The 19,569-nt window shown below is 33.2% G+C and overlaps 1 protein-coding gene across 23 annotated transcripts in view; it reads right to left on the bottom strand.

The window, feature by feature from the left end:
• Nucleotides 1-19,569, bottom strand: part of ERC2 (ELKS/RAB6-interacting/CAST family member 2) — a 537,199-nt gene that overhangs the window by 297,316 nt on the left and 220,314 nt on the right. For 9 of the 23 annotated variants that reach the window (XM_035338170.1, XM_035338171.1, XM_035338160.1 and 6 more), the window contains 4 exons: nucleotides 16,148-16,183; nucleotides 10,585-10,614; nucleotides 9,424-9,617; nucleotides 2,849-2,860 (listed from right to left, as the gene is read on the bottom strand). In XM_035338170.1, coding sequence (XP_035194061.1) covers nucleotides 2,849-2,860; nucleotides 9,424-9,617; nucleotides 10,585-10,614; nucleotides 16,148-16,183 — 272 coding nt within the window. Of the gene's footprint in view, nucleotides 1-2,848; nucleotides 2,861-9,423; nucleotides 9,627-10,584; nucleotides 10,615-16,147; nucleotides 16,184-19,569 lie in introns of all 23 variants that reach the window. The other 14 variants (XM_035338173.1, XM_035338182.1, XM_035338183.1 and 11 more) reach the window with 6 other exon arrangements.

Raw genomic sequence — 19,569 nt, 5'->3', positions numbered from 1 at the left:
GACGTCTGCATAAGAGATATAAGTAGATTGATATATATCAAATATATATTATTTTTATGTCAATGAATTTTTCTTGTTTGCCAATGGTATCAATAGCTTGTGTTATAAAAGTGCTACAGCATTATTCTAATCATTCTAATCATGAATAAAATGTCAGCTAAGAACATATTGATTAGAAGAAATGAAAGAAATTAAAGAAACACATCTGTTTCTTAAATTAAGTTTTGATCTTAATGATGTTTCAAGCTGCAAAAACTTAACGCTTCACTGAAATACTACAATAAATTCTAATCATATGCTACAACTTATCTAGGACTCCAGGGATGAAAGTTGGCAGGGTTATGAGGACAGTTTGCTTCAGAAAGGTCAGCTGTTTTTTTAGGTCAATAAAACATAACAGAAATTGCACCTCCAACTGCTGAGCAAATGTTTCTGCATACCAATCATTGAATTCCAGTGAAATCAACCATAATGACAACTGCATAGCATAATATCTTTCTTTAAGCTCTCTCTGGCTAGGGAGATTTTCAATAAACATTGAATATGATAGAAATTATAGAAATGAAACTCTGATAGAAATGTCAGAGTGATCACATTCAGACATAGCTAGATCCAGAGTAAATGCATTTAATTACTTTTTGTCAAAAATAAAAATGCTGGAAATAAATGGTTTCAATATTTATAATTCAGGTGTAATAAAGTTGTATTAAAGCACATTAAAACATGCTTGTAGTAGACAAACAATAAAAATAAAGTGTTCATCCAATTCATTATTACAATTTATAAGTCTCAAATTTCAGAAACAGAACTTCGAGCTGGAAACTAAGTTGTGATTGCAATGTATATTACAGCACATCAGGAAAAAAAACCTTTGTCTCATCAGCGTTTTAGTAGTGAGCCATTTTTTTCCATTTGGTCTGAAGGCATTCACATCAGAAATTCCTCTGACATGGTTGAATTGTAAAACATGAACTGTACTTGGTTTTGAGATCAAGATATGAAGTCTCTCCCAAACTGGTGAGCTCTGCTTCTATATGAACTGAGAATAATGCCACTCAAAAAGCACATTATAAAGGTATACTGGAGATTTGCCATGATTCCAGCCATATGCGCTGCATGGCAACATGATACCTAGAATCATTTCTGCAAATGCAAAACCTTGGATACCTGAAATCTGCCTAGACATACAATGCAGCATACACCCTCCTTTACACTCTAATCCAACTGGTTTGTGAAAAAGCGAACAAATTCTACTCTGATAATGATTGAAAACCAAGTCTGTTTCTGCCTAAAGCAAAGCAAATTCAGTACAGGAAACAAAACTTAGCTGCATCTTAGCCACGTCACATTTTGATATTAATAAAATCTTAGACCATTAAGATGTATTGTGGTAAATAATTTCTCAATTTATACTAAGTAAAACAGGAAAGAAAAAATAAATCATCTTCTCATTCTTTAAATCTCAGCTAAGAGAATAAAAAAATATCTTCAGCCTCTCTGATTCACTGTTTGATACAATCTCATTATCTCAGATGTTTGAGGCCTGATTTAATATTTCTTAATACTCAGATTATTATGACAGTGCTTCAGTGTGACAACTATTTTACTTCCAAAAGCACCACAAGAGTGTACGGTTGCCTTGACAGAACCAGCAACTCTGCTTGGTAGAAATGAAGCACATGCCAGAAAAGTCCCTGAAACATTTCTCATCCCTCTCTTTGAAAACCAAATACACCTGCATTTTAATAGCGAGAGAGAGAGAGAGAGAGAAAAAGAGAGAAAGTTTGGTTCATTTTCTAATAGATTAGATCTCATGTCTTCTGATAGCTCTTGAAAGCAACACTGTTCAATTTAGTAAGCAACATGTTAGGGGTTCAATGTACTGCAGCAGAACTCTGTATAACTTGGTAAAAAAAAAAAAAAAAATCACTAAAGCTGAAGATTTCATTCATTAGATCGAAGCCAACACAAAGACTACCCAGGAGCAGAGGACCTGTTCAGGCTATGAGAACATTACCAAATAATTTAAACATTACTCAAAAACAGTGCAGAAGCACACTCACAAAACTAATCTAAAACCTCAGAGAAAGAAACGTGTTTCTTAGATTAGATTATGCTACACACAAACCCAGCATACAAAGTATATACTCACATACACCTCCCTTCAAGTTTATTCTGGTTCAGAATCTGGCCAACACAAATTGCTAAAAGTTTCTGAACTAGCAGCTGAACCACTCCAACCTGTCCTATTACATTTGCTATAATAGCAAAAGGGGTGACAGTAAAGTGTAAGTCTCTAATTGTAAGCATACATCTCTCTGTATATTCTTGTTCAATTCATTATTCCTTGAGGTGGGCTGTCTACCAAAAATTTATTCCTGGTGTGTTGAACTCCTAAACAAAAGGACAGAAGGACGGAAGGACGGACGGACAGACAAAAGAAAGAAAGGAAGGAAAAGAAAAGAAGAAAAAAATCTTTTTTTCTCCTGAAAGAAGAAAAAAAATCTTTACACAAAAACAACATACAAGTTTAATATGTTGTTAATAAGTATTTTTTAAACAAAACAAAAAAAAAAAAAAACTTTTGACAAAAATATTCATTTACCATTAAGTTTCTGATCTAGAAAGGGAATGACCAAAAGCTTCACAACAGAATCAAGCCTGAGGGGGAAAAAAAAAGGAGGGGGAAAAAAAAGGGGGGGGGGGGGGGAGGGGGGGGGCGGAGGGGGAAGGGTGCACAGCAAACAGAAGTTATTTATATGGAATCGAAATGACCAAATACATTAAGCATCAATGAAAACCTTGGTCATGGAAGGACCAATTAAATAGGAGAGCAGAAAATACTGACCTGGAAGTCAAGCTGGTTGGAGTAGGGATGAAAGCAGCAGTTTGGAGAAAAACAGGGAGAGAGAAAAAGAGAATAAAGGGAGGAACACATTAGTTCTTTAACAATATGACAAGCAGATGTTATATCAGTAAATTTTATTGAGAAACAAAAAAAAAGGAAAAAAGGAAAAGGAAAAATAAAATTTCTGCGCAGAGCATATCCTTGCTGTACACTGAACACAACGGATATTTTAAAGTAAATGGTACCTTGTCATCGTGGACTGTTGAACACCATCAATATTTATAACCATTTTAATGTATACACATACCAACATGGAACAAATAGATTAGCTGTTTACTGGTAGTGTTTGCTGCCACACAAACGTCTCCATACGATGAAGTCTTTTTGAGGCCACCAGGGGTTTGAACACTTACATTCACCAAGTCTTCTCATGAAAGCCAAAACAGTGAAACAATTTGGCAGCTTGTTAAAGACGTTATTTAGAAGTTCACCCCTCTCACCACCCCCAGGAAAGAGTCTCTTTTAAAGCTGACAGATATATATATATTTTTTCTGCTCTGAAGAATAAGGCTAATTCTTCATATTCTTCATTACTGAAAATATCCTGGTGCTTGATCATGTATGTTTCAAAAATATCCACCATTCTTTCAATTAAGTATGAAAAAGAAACAAACAAACAAACAAACAAACAACTGCCTGATACCAGGCTAGACTAATCCTTGGAGATGTCACTGGTGCACAATTTTTCACTCATACATGAAAAGTACTTTTTTTCTTTAAGCCTGAAAATACTTTATTTGAACACCTTTTTTTATATATGCTGATGTTTTCAAGTTTCTGCAATGAATTTTCAGTGCTGAGTGAACTTACTATTTTCATCAGAATTCAGACCCCAAGGAATTCAGAATAAATTGTAGTGTGAATATCCTAAAGCCTTAAATGCACATCTACAATGCTATTACCCAAAACTTACGAACACACATGCTAAATAACTATACAGACATACTGAAAAATGTGGTCTGGAACATGAAATCTATTCAATAAAAACCTGAAAGCCTCTAAACAAAGATGTTCTACTTCAAATAATCAGGATGTTCCCATTTACAGTGCAAAACGTACAATCTGTGCCAATGCCTATGAGCAAGAACTAGATCAAGGGCTTTTTCATCACGTTTGAAAGAGAACTACTGAAAAAAAAAAAAAAATAATAATAATAATTAAGGCCACGTAATAATGGGGTCCCTTTTTTCTCTCCTTTCTCTCTGCTTACTATTCAGCCATCTAGTCTGTGCTAGATGACGCATCCCTGACACTGTCTACAAAGTTACATTGCATTGTAAAACCAAACTGGTTTTGTCGCATAGACAAGAGTATTTTTAAATTAACTTCCGTTAATATACATGTTCATATAGGCTTTGCTAAGAAGCTACACTCAATCAAGCAAATGACTGACCAGCTAATGTGATGCTGGAGAAAACCAGATTAAGGTTTTGCATTCTGCTCTATATATTTTCTCAACCTCCATCATCAAGATCCAGCATTTCACTCTTAAACCAGCAACAGTCTGATTATCTGTTACCAGACAGGTTTGTTCTGAGCTAATTCTCTCTGAGGAAGCAGGTAACATGTTAGTCCTTCCCTAACTCTTACTTTCAGCTTTTGCCCAAGCTCTTTCTCCATCCCTGAGGATAACTAAAATTAAAAGACCACTGCAACCTGAGCTGAGTCTTGCTGTTAGATAGTCAATCTGGTCTGTCTAGTAAGGGTGCTCAAAGCAATTGACAACAAGGGATACTTAAATATGACTCTGCATGAGAAAGTAATTACTAATCTAGTTCTTTTCCTCTAAATAGACTACTTTCCTGCATGGAACTTATCATTCCATGTAATGTTCTTTAAAACAGAGTCCAGAGAACAGCCTGGAATGTTGTTTACAGCATCATGATCCAAGAGCAAAGGCAGCCTCTCCAATCTTTTTTTGTCCACATACAGTGTCCTGTTTTCTCCCAGTCCTTCTGATTTAATCCAAAGGGCACAATGCAGGCAATGGGGTACCTGCATTTCTTGCATTCTGAGAGCACTTTGTTATTGACCTCAACCCCTAGGAAATCACTTTTAATATACAGAATGTGTTTGCATAGATATCTCTACAATGCTAAGTAAGGTAAAGTTAACACAAATGTCATGCGCATGGGTTGCTAACAGCATACTATTCTTGTAAGAGCAAAAGAGTATGAGGAATAACCTGGTTCTGAGGCCTGAACTCATCCATGCAGGTGCAGGCAGCCATATGTCATAATCAGATTCATGAATCTGTCAAGCCACACCTTAAAAGTAGTTAGGTTTCTCATTCCCTTTTTCTTTTAGCAAGCTGTTTCAGAGCCTGCCTTCCTCTGAAAATTAGAAAGCTTTCTATACTTTCTTTACCTTTTCAGACTAAATTTATTAATGGATAGTTCATATCCATTGAATTAGGTGCTAAAACTCTTCTTTTACTTATATCACCTTTCGTCCACTGCAGGGCTTACCCATTCACATATTCATAGAGAACACACATCTCTACTGAGCCTGTTTTGCTAGGGAAATAAACCAGTGCTTAAGTTTAGATTCCTCTGACACCTGTACTCCATTTGCCTAATTATCCTACCAGCCCTCTCTGCACCTGTTTCCAGTTTCTATTCAACTTCCTTGAATATGACTGATGAGAAGTATACAGCAGTGTTCCATGTGGGGATTTGCAACTGCTCGATGACATTACTACTTTCCTATCATTAGGGTAAACATTTATTCTGACATATCAGGATTCACTCTCAAAATTTAGACGGCTCATAACAACACTGCCATAAGCAAATCTATCTACTCTCTCTTTTCCTCAATTGTATCAAGGATTATCCTTAGTGTACAGCTGGCATTTTTACTGGTCCTAACTTCATAGTCATGCATTTTGAACTGTTACATATCACTTAATTTCATTATTTAAACTCCCCAGCATACTTCACAAATAATACTTTTCATTCTAACACTGCTAATAAAAGCATTGAAAAACATAATTGCTCCATCCTGACAGTCTGCTCAGCTGCAATATCTCCATTTGGAGATATTGGCCCTTTACATTAAAATTTAAGTTGACTGCTATCTTGCCCAGTTGTATTTACATTATCAAAAAAAAAAAAAAAAAAAAAAAAGATACCACATTTCCTTAATCAATAAAACCAAAGAAAGTTTACTGAAAGTGTAGCATGCCACGATATATTGCATTTTATTTTAACTTGATCTTATTATAAACAGATAAATCATGAAAGATATAATAGAAGTTATCAAACAGCATTAGTAGAAGAGGACAAAGCGGTTCTCCTACATAGTAGTAGTAAGGAATTATAAAATGAAAACACTTTTGTACATATATAATAACTTATGAAACAGACCTACATGTTTGTATATATGAGGAACAGCATGAATCATGAATCTTAAGTGATGCAACTCGGTAGTGTGATAGTTTCTGAGGTAAGAAAATCATATTAAAACCAAGAGAAAGATCATTCAGATAAAATCTTCTTCAGTATTATTAATGTTGCCAAATAGTATGCAACTCTAAATTTAATTCCTCGTATTTAGAAACAGATATTTCTGCCTGAGTATTTGAAACTCAATTATATACTCAGCTTTTCTGTATAAAAGTAATTCATGATCTTGTTTTCATTTTTAATTGATTTTGTAGAATGATAACATTATCGCAAATATGTATTTTCTTTTCAGATGAACTGATTTTATACAAGGACACCCCATGCTGCTGATGAATTTATATGTGAATATATGAAATATCATGAAGATATCATAGTTTGCCGTACTCTTAATTATAGCTCTCTTAGGATTTTTTTTTTCATAAATGTTAACAATTTATGTTGTTGCAATTATCTTGAAATGTAAAAATGATGGCAGAGCAGTGAGCGTGGATCCCATCAAGCTATTAACCAACATGTTACAAAAGAACATTCATTTTCCCACAAAACACCAGACTAGCCTTGCATCTGTTGCAAGAAATGTTGAAGATATACTGTTTCTGAGCAGCAAAAAAATAGAATGGGAAAAAGTAAGGAGAGAAAATAGCAATACAGAGCACATTATATGAATTTTAAAACAGCAGGACAAGAAGGAAAGAACATTTTTGAATATGCTTCTGTTAAAGTTGCAGTCATTTTCACAATGCCTTTCTCCCATAAAGTGCATAAAATGAGCTTTGACTCCACCTCTTCCCTTCAATAATGAGCCAATCAAGTAGTCATTAAAATCAGAAAAAGTAGTAGCACTTCATAAAATGTTACAGTAATTTACACTCCACCTAACCCCCTACAAAGGAGAATTTCAACATCAAAGTTCCCTGTCTAGGGACACCAACAGGTGGCACAGTTAAGATTTAGATCTGTGGCCAATATTTTTCAAAAATGAGGAAGAGGGAGGGAAAAAAACTTAAATTTTAGAGAAACCCAAGGTGAGCCTGATTAATAGGAAGAGTTAAGATACCGTCTAAAAATATTTCTTTATTACAACATTATATTGCTGACACTAGGCTTGCTGTACCAAACCACAACTTTGTGTCTGTGCTCATGCATGGTGGAAAGTAGGTTTAAGACCAAGTAAATGCAATAATGATTTAACACCTGTTGATGCTATCAATAACAGGTAATTTCTATGGTCATCTGGTCATCTTTTTTTTTTTTTTTTTTCCTATTTTTCCTATTTTACAATAGCATATACCATATATACAAGAATGTTGATTTTATTTTGGAAGCTGTATATTATGTTAAATCATGTGAGAAATTAAATTACAGTTAAAAGAATTCACAAAGAAATCTTAGAGCAGGATAAGTGTAAAAAATAACAATATACTATCCTCCTTGGCTGGTCATACCACAGATACTTTATTGTAAGCATTACAGAAGCTCTTAAAGGTTTGTAGCAAAGCTTTACTCCTACATCAAATTCCAAGTACAGCATAACCTCTTCAGCCTACAAAAAATCTCTTAAGATTATTCTCCTGAACTAAAGTTTAGCATGCCTACTAGTGCATCTAGAGTCACACAATAATTCGGTAGGTTTTAGAGCCCTATGAGGGTATCAGCTACCGTTCCTGTAAAGAATACAGTATCAGGCTGCATCAGGTTGCTCACATGTGGAGTCACTATATTACAAGCCTAGGTCTGTAATTGCCCCTACAGTACATGCAGCAGTGGATGGAATAAGCAGCACTTTCATGCCCACACAGATCCACTGTGTTATCTTTTTCCAATATGCTGCTTTAGGATGTTGAAAAGTTTAGGCAGAACTCACGTTCATGGTGTCTAAGTGACCATTCTTCTATAATACCTTCTGCCATTATCTACTTTACACATTAAAATCCAAGCAAATACCAGCGTATTCTAAATACCTCCTGATGTGATGAGAGAAGTAATCACAAAGTTTGTCCTCATATAAACAACTGATTACATTGTCAAGTACAAATCTTTATTTATCATTTTAAATTTGAGGTCTCCATTCTCATGGCACACTGATTGATAACTACATACCATTCCTTATTCTTATTAAATCAAACCTGTGCCAAACGTCTTCAGAGAAAGGTAGGTTTTGGCAACAGAACTGTGGAGGGTGATAACTCATCATCAATAGGAGACATTCTACAAAGCTTCCTTTCCAAGGTGGTTGTTTTGCTCCCCCTAAGGTAACCAATATTTCTGACAGATCTTCCTGTTTCGTGGTAGTTCTCCCTAACAGGACAGAGCAGTGCTATGTCTTGACAGGAACTATAACAATAATCTGAAGATCTCTCAAACCTCAATTTTAGCACCATGAAACCCCTTTTCTTCCAACTTGATCACTAGAAAACAGTATGTAAAATATTTGAAAAAGTAAAATTCCTTCTTTCATTTACCTAAGAGTGCTTAGGAGTACAGAAAGAACAAAGAATTCAGAAATACAGAAATTTCTTATCAAACAAATGGCAACATTATTTATGGAAGAAGCTTCTCAGATTATTTAATTACAAAAAAAGGGCATGAGACATTGACCCCAAAAGCATTCTATCTCCATTAAGGAAAGACCATACAACCTTTCCACAATTAAGAAAAAAAAAAAAAAAAAGGAAGGTAACCATTTCTCAGAACCACGAAGAAATACTGACAGCACAAGACCAGAAATACTTACCAATGCTTTTCCGAACCTCTTAGAACTAGTGATCCCGTTTGCATTGAAGAAACGTATGTGGGGACAGCTTTGATTTACCCGTTACTAGAAAGACAAGGCTGTTGTCCTAACAGGAGGGCTGTCACTGTAAATTGTATATGGCTTTTCCTATGTACATTCCTTTTACGGAGACTATGAAAAAAGTGTTAACCTTAAATTGTTCCAAAGTCATCAGAGAGGAGATGTGATTCTTAAGTATCAATCTTTTTCATTTCTGATACAATTTTACAAAACATCACAAATGTACTGTTAAAACATATATTCTACCCTTAGCTTCTCTTTAGTGAAGATCAAGTAAATAATGCCACTCAATGGAAATCAAATAATACAAAAATTACCTTTCTAACTCAGCAATTTTCTTATCTTTGTCATTCTTCTCATTCTCTACTTCCTTGAGTATTTCTAGAAGTCTGTCAACCTCAGCCTGAGCTTTGCCACATTCTTCTCTATAGTATGATGCCTCTTTATCGAGCTGTTTCATTCTGTCTGCAAATTCTGGGTTCATCCGTGCCTCCTCTTCAGCCTCATGAGCCTTCAGAATCAATATTTAAATAATAATAAAATAAAATAATAATAATAATAATAATAATAATAATGACAGTAATTTATATAGCTTTAAGAGCTTCACTTCTTTAGTCTTGGAGTTAAAATTTTCATTAAAAAGGATTATAGGTATTTCTGTCAGGTAATACTTTTCTACAGAAGTTTTATAAAAAGGAATTCAAGTACCCTTGCAGTCTAAAATTACTTTCAAATGCTATCTTACCAAAGCTTCATCCTGAAGTGGGAGGGCATTTATTAAACAAAGAGTAGTGTTTGGTTGTTTTTTTTTGTTTTGTTTTGTTTCTTATTAACATGACCACAGTTTAAGGCTGTTGTTTTGTTGTTTCAATTTTAAAAAATCACCTTGTAATTCATTTAATTCACTTAATGCTTTTTAAGTCTTTCGAATGTATAGACAATCTTTCTCCATACATGTACGTTTTTTCCATGAACATACACATATATACACACACATAAATATGTATATACATATTGTAATCTGTATCACCAGATGTTTCAAATACAGCTTGATACTAAGAATATAAAAGAAATTGTTTATATGCAGTGCTGTTTTCAAAAGACAGACCAATGAACTAAAAAGTTTCTTTCAGGTGATATTTTACCAAATAATCCTTTTTATTATTTTTTTTTATTATTTTATTTATTTATTCCCTTATCATGAATACTTAGCCTGAAACACCAGAAGAACAAGCTCATTGGTGACAATGGCACAAACCTGGCAAACACATGCATGGATGGGTGGCAGTTTCACAGACAAGAACAAACGCAATGAACACAACAACAGTGCAGAGCCCAGTCTTACTCCCATCAAATCTAATGGCAAAAAAAACAATTAACGTCAATGGGAGCATGATCAGGCATTGAGTGCTTCAAACTGTTGGCTGGAATAATCACAGACAGATGGAAACAACAATGCACTGCAATGCTTAGCCTACCCCTTGCTTCCCATTATTCCTAATTGGCATCTTGAAAGAGCAGGCAAGAAAAAACAAGTAGTTTAATGCAGTGCACATTAAACATAGAAAATTCAGATAACATTTTTTTAATATACAAAAAATTTACAGAAATTCAGGATATTTAGAACTGAAACTCCTCCAACTATCTTATTATGCAGAAAAAAAAAATGGGATCATCATCTTAATTTCACGGAATAGACAATACAAGCAAACAATGGAAGAAATGCCAGTCAAAATGAAACATGCATGTTTTGGAAAGAATTAATATAAAATACAGCTATTAGAAGGTTCAAATTCTTTGCAATGGTTATAATTTTCTGTATAAATAAAGTACAAGTCTGGGTTCAGTATAAATACAACAATAAAAAAAATGAAATTACTGGAAAGAAACTTAGGAATTTTATGTGTAACATATAATTTAAGCATGAGGATAGTACGAAAAAGATGGAAAATTTTATGTTTTATTTATCCCATTGTGAGATTTTTAATCAGAAGGAATATTTAGCTACTAATACAGGAGAAGCCATAACAGGAATTACCATAAAAGGAGAAGCCTACAAAACTTACTAGCCTTGCTCTTCAAATGTTCCAATGTTGCTCTTCAAATGTTCTATTTGGGATGCTCCAGCCCTTATACAGGAGTTTCCTAACAGAGTTTATTTCAAGGTAATACCCATAGACATGTTAGCAAGAGATTCCTTTTCATCCTCCTATACCTCCCTGCTTTAATATTAAAGTTTGATTTATTTTATGCAGAGTTTTAGCAGTGTCAAGAAATTTACTTGCAGCTAGCTATGTAATTTTTTAATTAAAAGCAATATGCAGACTGCCAATTATTTGAGACACTGGGTACCATTTCCACCAGTTCTATTAAGAAATTAGACAATATTTTACCTCTCCAAAATGGGACCTAGGTGTTCTTTCACAAAGAATAAACAAGTGAAGGAGAAAAATAATTCCAAATTTTGGTAAAGGTAAATTCACGAAAAAAAATAAATAATATAATAAAAAAACACTCTTGTCTTTAAAATACTAGCAAACCTATGCAAAAAGCATTTTATTCCATATTGTTCTTCAGATTCCTCTTCATCTCTTAAGGGTAAGAACAGAATTTCAGTTCCACTCTAAAGCTATTGCTATTCTTCCCTGTCACTTTCCCTTTCTGTTCTTTTCAGTGCATGAGATGCTTATTTGCCAACTTTGGTTCAATCACTTCATAAACAGGCAGAAAACCCACCTTTCTGCCTCTACCCTGCCTTTGCAGCTCCAAAATGCACTGAACAAATCATCTACTGAACAGCTCATAACTAAAACGTAACCCGAAACAATAGATATAAATTATATTCTCTAGTTTAGCCCTATAATCCTTGCATAATAACATGCTAAGGAAATTGATGTTAAATTGCAAAAGTATTTTCAATTCTTCTTCTTTCTCTGGTATTTGTAGCATTCCATATTTGTGGGATGTGTTTTTGGAAACTTCCCTACCACAAACTTGGCCATTTCCCTATAGTTCTCAAAATGAAGTAGAACCTATAAGATATGATTTACTCCAAATGATTTAGTATGCAACCTCAACAGGGGTTTGACATGCAGCATTATCATCCATAATGTCATATATAAATCAATATAAGCATTTGTTACAAAAGGAAGAATAAGATTATTCAGAAAGAGAGAGTGAAATTATTTTAGTATTAAAAATGACCAATTAAGTTGGTTGCACTTCCTGTAGAGTATTTTTGGACTATTTACACAAACAAGAGTTGTTTGTTTGCATAAAGGAGGCAGGAATCAGACTTCTACAGGGGTATTGCCTTAAAGGAGGAGGAAAACAAAGTTAGTAAAATATATGATAGCAAGAACATGAAACATTTTTTTAAAGGAGTTTTCCCTTGAAGGAAACCCTCATGTTGCTGACAAGCTGCTGGTACTATAATTGACCAGACAACAAAATAAAATCCATATGACAGTCCAGGATAAAGGTATAGAATTACTTATAAGATACTTAATATGCTTTATTTGCAAGATGTGTTTGGATTTGTACGAGGAAATTTCTTTAAAAAAAAAAAAAAAAAAAAAAAAAAACTTGTATGTATTTGTTTCCAGATGGACCTGGACTTCTGAAATCAAACAGTAGGCCCAACATAGCCTACTGTTTCAGCTCAACTGACATTGACCCTGCTCCCAACCAGGCAAGCTAAATGTGGGAGACAGGCTTGGATCACTCCTAATCAGAAGCTGTATGGTTAATCACATGCATTATAAAGTCCACATCACTTGCAGTTATCCTCTCTTACACCTATCCTATTTCTGTTTCCATCCTTCTTTTTCTTCCCAGGTTCTCTGTTTTCCTGGGGAGAATACATTTTCTATTTTTATTGGGAAGAGTCACTTGCATCATGAGCACCTTTCTGCAGCCAGGTAGTTGATCAATTAATCTGTAATCTTAACGCTTACATGTGCAGATTAGACATAGGAAACACAATCTACAATTTCAATTTTCACACTGGTCTTATGGTATTTCATCTGTCATTTTGTGGCTATATTGTATATTACTTTTCCAATTCAATAAAAATAGCATATCACTAAGAATTTCACTAATTCTTACAGTACCTATATATCTGTACCGATATTTGCCTAAGTACTACAAATATTGTAGAATTAAAGTTATATGTCCTCATGTAAACAGCAAATTTCCTACAGGAAAACAATAATAGTATGGCACAAACATATAACATGAATTACTTAGTGAGTTCAAATTTTACGGTACAACCATGCATGCATTATTCTGCATAACAGAAATAGATGGATAGATACAGTATTTAATTTTTAAAGCTTCAGACACAAACAGAAATCCACTGAGTGTTAAATACATTTAAATGAAACGACTGAATTTACATGCAAGAAATTACTTTGTAAGATCCTTCAAATCTTATTACTTTCAGTAATAAACTAGTAAAAGTTGTCACTATAACAAAATTGTTAACTTCAGGGGCTGCTATAAGCAATTTAAAGTAGATTCTACAAGCGCTGTAAATTTTAATCTGACATTGCTCTCACAAAGCATATGGAAAGTAAGTCTTTACTATTGAGAAAAAAAAAAGGTATGTCATTACATTTTCATTACAGGACAAAAACAATCATGTAACTTGTAGTCAGCTTTGCACAAGAATTCACTGGGTATTTAAAACGTTCAACTTTCAAAGCAAACATGAATAAAAACGCACCCTATTTTGTTCGCATCTTATTCACACAGGCAAATACATTGTGAAATCATTCACTACAGAGTATGCAGGATTTGCTCCTCTTCCACATATTCTCCACTTCAGTACTCTAATGTTATAATGCATATAAGAACAAAACATTTCCACCCACTGCTGAATTTTAACAACATTGGATTCAGCATTGAAAGTCTTGGAGCCAATACTTTTCTGACATGGTAGAAAAAACTAATTCCACCAAAAAAATAAAAGTTATGTTATTACTGTATGGGCTAAAAGAAGTCTACTCAGAGATTGACTGTTATTTCTCTGACACAGTTAAACAAAAAAGCATTAAAAATTCAGTAGACTGCAATCCATTTTTATGACTCTTAAATTAAAAAAGAAAAAAGCATTCTGTTAAATTAAGAAGCATAATGTACAAACAAGTTGTTTCAGGATCTGGTATTAATGCCATATCAAAAAAAAAAAAAAAGTGAAAACTTGGACTTGTGGAATTCAAATAAAATGTCATCAACTTCAGTGAAGTCACAACCTCAATTTCAAGGTGGTTTGGGGGAAGGAGGAGATCATTCTACACTGTTAAAAGTTGACACTATTATGCATTTAAAAAAAAAAAAAAAAAGAAAGAAAGATTTTTTTTTCTTTCAATAAAAAAAAAAAACTTATTTTTCAAGAAAAGTTTACTAAAGAAAACCAGTCTTGAGGATACACTACAACTGCTGTCTGGTACCAAAGGAAAAGGATCTTGCATCCATTATTTCAGAACAGCCATGTTTGTATTTCAGAAAATTAAGCATGAAAGGCAGGGGGGAAAGGAAAAAAAAAAAAAAAAAAGTAAACTGGCTGACTTTGGAATACCACTGACAAATAGAATAGGAAGAAACAAACAAATTCCATATAGCAAAGTAAATAATATTGAAATAATGACTGGAAAGCATTTAAGAAAATCAAGAGAAAACTAACACAAAAGTCTGAAGACACATGCACAGTAGGAGTGCAAATGACATGAATAGGAACGTAACTACCACAAAGGTGATCTGTGATACAGAAAAAAAAGGTTTTTATAGTTAAAACGGAAAAGGCCTGACTAGCAGCATGCTAGATAGTAGAAGCGATAATATCAGATCTTATGCTACTTAAAAATGATTCATGACTGGATTCAAAATACAGTTAACCAATAATTTCAAAAGTAAATATGGAATATTTCTTGGGACTCCCTTTTCCTATGCACAAATCATGACATACCTAATACATGGCTAGACTTAGCTATAGGAGACTCCAAAGCTGGAATCCTCGTCCACCATTATTAATGGCAAAATTCTGATCAACTTTGGTGAGGGCAATACTTACCCTAATGCACATTATCATATTATTTAATAAAACCTATACATTCCTATAAATATATATCTAGGTATATACTCCTATATATAGGAATATATACTCCTCAAATATATATTGTCCTAATTACATGATAATTCCAGGTATGATTACTGTGTAAACTCCAGTTGCATCATTATTTCTGTCCTGCTCACAGCACATGTTAAATATAATAGTCTCAGCAAAAAAAAAGTGTTCTCTACAAAGAGAATGTTTATTACAGCTCTTCAAACAGAAAAATTTACGCACTTAAGTCAAAATGGTAGATATTGTGAGATTAAATCAGGCATTAGCAAGAATAATAATACTAAACAAGTCAAAATAATATTTGGCTTTTTCAAAAATTGCTGCTTGCATTCATCATTATATATTTCAGTATTTTCTTGGATTAAATACAATCTTTTGATATTTTTAATGTATATAAGCTGAATGTGAACTGAATGTCACTTTTACGTGAGTAAAGTTGGTAAGAATTATTTTAGCCATATGACCTTTTGAAAATATTACCAGTCACATCCTAGATACTATTGTTCACCTAATCAATTCAGTCACTTATTATAAAATGAGTAAATTGGAAGTTATTTGTTTGAAGGATCAAATAAAGTACTCCACAAGAAGGAATCAAAAAGCAAAGAAAAAAAAAAAAAGGCATGCTTCTCTAATGAAGAACTTGAGGACCTAAAGGCTAGGATGCTTGTGTTTTTAAAGAAACATATAATAGTTTAATACATTTCATATTCTTATATTCTTAATAGTTTAATACATTTCATACTCTTAAAATGGCCTTGAAGTCCACAAAGTTTATTTATCTGGACATAATGGATATAGCATAGTGAGCATCAGAAGTATTCTGCAAAGCTCCACAGAGGAAGAGCGCAACAAGAGATAATGGATCCTCATGCTTTTGTATGTTACAAAGCGCATTTTTAAAAATAACTTACTGGATTGTACATCTGATTGAACAACTGTTCAGCTTGCTACATTGCAAAGTTGGAAGGGAGTGAAGCAGAGACAGGAAAATAAGGAAAGATCCAGGAAAACAGCATTAGCTCAACAAAACCAGTGCAATTGCACAGAACTTGTCATTAAAAAATAATAATAATATTTTTTTTAAAAAAAAAAAAAAAGTATAAATTTAAGATTCTAAACATTCCTTGGTGAAAGTAAAAGGCACAAGGGAAACATAAATGTTGACTCTGGCTCCTAAAAAAGAATAGCTGGAGTAAGAAATTTAAGGTTTCTGTTACTTTCCCTTTCTCAAGTTAAATAACCCATGAAATAAAGAAAGGTGTCCACTTTTGATGATACATTAAGTGCTGCTCTTCAGCAATGAATCATGAGAAGTGCTTTTGGCTGAGGCTGCAATTTATCACCAAAGCTTCAAAGATGGTAATAATAAAAGATTAATTAAATTATATCATGAAATTTATTACGTCTCTTTCTTTTATTTAACACAAGACTGAATCTTCTATGCAGAATGACTTTTGAGCAGTACAGCTTGGCAAAAAGTCCTTTAGTGACTGCAAATGTCAGTAAGTAAGTAAATTTAACATAATGACAAACAAAAGGAGGAAAATTCTGAAGTGGATAATAAGATTTTATATACACACACAAAAAATACTTAGCTACCTATTAAGGTAGTTCCTGGTGTTCTTTCACTAATAACAATATAAGATAAGTCAACAAGAAGTCTGTGAACCTGTGGCACAAAGTATCAAACATTCTTCTATCTTTTATTTTACTTTTTTTTTTTTTAACTTCATGAATTTCAATGCTTCATCTTTGTCACAAAAAGTTTAATAAGCATCTCTATGGTTTTAAACATTATTTTATGTACCAAAATACAGTATAGTAATATGATTAATTACTCTTTATGAGCACCTTACTTGTTACTTTAAATTTGTCCATTCTTTAAAATTAATAGTGGTTTTTAAATCAGCATGTTTCATTTTAATTAACTGCAAACAATTCAGCTGAGTAGTTCTAAAAAAATAGAATATATCTAATATCTAATCAGACTTGATCAAAAGCCTCTTAATTATCAAAAAATGAATCTTATTCTCTCCAAAAAAAAATACTTGCCCCTTGCACACATTTTCTTTCAGGCATAGCACTTATTACCGTTAGTACTAATGGGAGACAGCAAATCCTAGCAATTGTGCACAGATTATATTCATATTTATTAGCATAACTTGGTACCAATTTATTAGCATAACTTGGTACAACGTAAATCAAAATTATTTAGCTATGATCATTTTAAAATACCATAACGAAGAAGTGTCTTGTCTATGTTATTTTATATAGAGAAGTCATATATAAGCTGCACTCAAATTTCTCAAAACAAGCCTTTGGAGTCAATTCAAAAAAAGATACAAGTTGTTCCCATTCCTCCCAGCTTCTGCAGTGGGTAATGTTCATACACGTGAACATTATGCATAAGCACTCATAAGCACACTTATGAGCCATGCAGGTTAATATACTCTGAATTACGTTGATGTTCCCTCCTACTCTAATGCAGACATATACAAGAATAACCCAGTTTTCTGTTTCAGTTAGTTTTCTAAGGAGTGAAAACACAGTGAAGGTAGATTTCTGGGGACCAATTACTTTTAACACAGGATATTTACAGGTTTGAACATAAAGTATTTTATTGGAGAAAACGTGAATTGAAAATTACTGTTTGGAGTCTACTATCATTAACAGTCACTGTTCCTGTTCACAACATGCCCACAAAGAAGGTTGTAACTACATTTTATTGTGGAAATACCTGGTCTCCTACAAATGTTGGGTGAATTTCCATTGGGGGATTTATGCTGTATTTATGATATCATAAAACTATTATGTTTTCAAATTTCATTTATTAATTCTTTGTATTTACACAAGGAACATACTCCTTTTCTATATGAAAGACGTCCCAGACACACTCTGACTTTTATAAGTGCTTATTTTTCCATGACCACATGATGTGTTTTTATGTACAGCCACAGAAGATTGACTTAGGATTTCAAGTCCTTACGATTATTTTGATTTTTAAGTGATCTGTGCTTTATGCTTTTTGTTTGTTTCACTAATTAGTTTTTTTTCAAAAAAGAAATGCAGACAAATAAGATATTTCAGATTGTAAAGAAGGACATTTTATAGTGAAGTGCAATGTAAACTGAAATATTTTCTAACAAAAGAAAACAAAAAAAAGGACTTCCAGTGAAACAGCTTATTTGGATATTTTAATTCTGGCATCAATAGCACTTACAAACTACGCAACTTATAAAGGAGCTGTGTTTTAATTAAAAGCTTTTGTATATGTTAATTTGAAAACATTTATTTCTTTCATCCCCACAATTAAACATATAATACTGGCAGCTAACTGCACATATTCTTTCTGAATTAAAAAAATAATAGAGTTCTAAGATTTACATTCTGGTATCCTCCTTTACACTTTGCAATAACTTCTTCACAGATTAAGGGTATTGAAACTGCTTAAACACGGAGCAGGGTACTACTCAACCTGGGTAAAAAAAAAGTCAGAATATTATCCTAACAGTGGTAACATTCATAGAACAGATGAACACTTTTCTAGAAAATGAAACATATTTGCCCTACACTTACTCACGAACTGCAGAAGGCAAACAATGTCTGAACCCATCAAACATGTCATGACATTGGCATTTGAACAATGAGAGCAGACATTACCAGATGACACAGAAACAATTCAAAGAAATAATGTATGGTAGAAAAGGCATCAACAAACTTGCAAATCATTTAAGCAAGAAATATATTAATGCATCAATTTAAATAAAACTATGTTATAAAATATAGAACTCGCATATTTTCCTTTAAATGTTTGCTTCCACTACTTGGTAAATTAATGAATTGCTAGCTGAGGTAAGCTTTCCATTTGTTTGCTTAATTATCACAAACATACGTTCACCAACAAAGCAAAAAAAAAAAGGGGGGGACGGTGGTGGGGGCAGAAATAAAACGCAACTAGAAATTCCACTTTAGAAGCAGACTTTTTTTTTTTTTTCATTAAAAGGTGCTGCTTTCATTTTTTTTCCTCATACTATGAGCATTTCCATCTACTTCCAATAGAGGTATAAATTCATTCACATAAAAATTGATGGTTTGATAATTTCTCCCTACCTTTCTACTTTCCTTCTAATGTCCTGTTCCCTGTTCATTTATTTGAACCAGCTTCTCAGGATTCCCTCATATAGATATTCAAGATAACTTTGGAGGCTTCTAATGGCTTTGGTACAAGCCTCTTAAGAAAAAGAGGTATTTGATGCAAGCCTCAGCAAACACCATTGGAAGATTTCAGATTTACTCTAGAAGAGTAAACAAGTTCATCTTTTCAACATAAGAG

This window comes from Oxyura jamaicensis, chromosome 12, assembly GCF_011077185.1.
Source record: "Oxyura jamaicensis isolate SHBP4307 breed ruddy duck chromosome 12, BPBGC_Ojam_1.0, whole genome shotgun sequence".
Classification (NCBI taxonomy): Eukaryota; Metazoa; Chordata; class Aves; order Anseriformes; family Anatidae; genus Oxyura; species Oxyura jamaicensis.
This window is presented reverse-complemented; position numbering and strand designations above follow the sequence as displayed.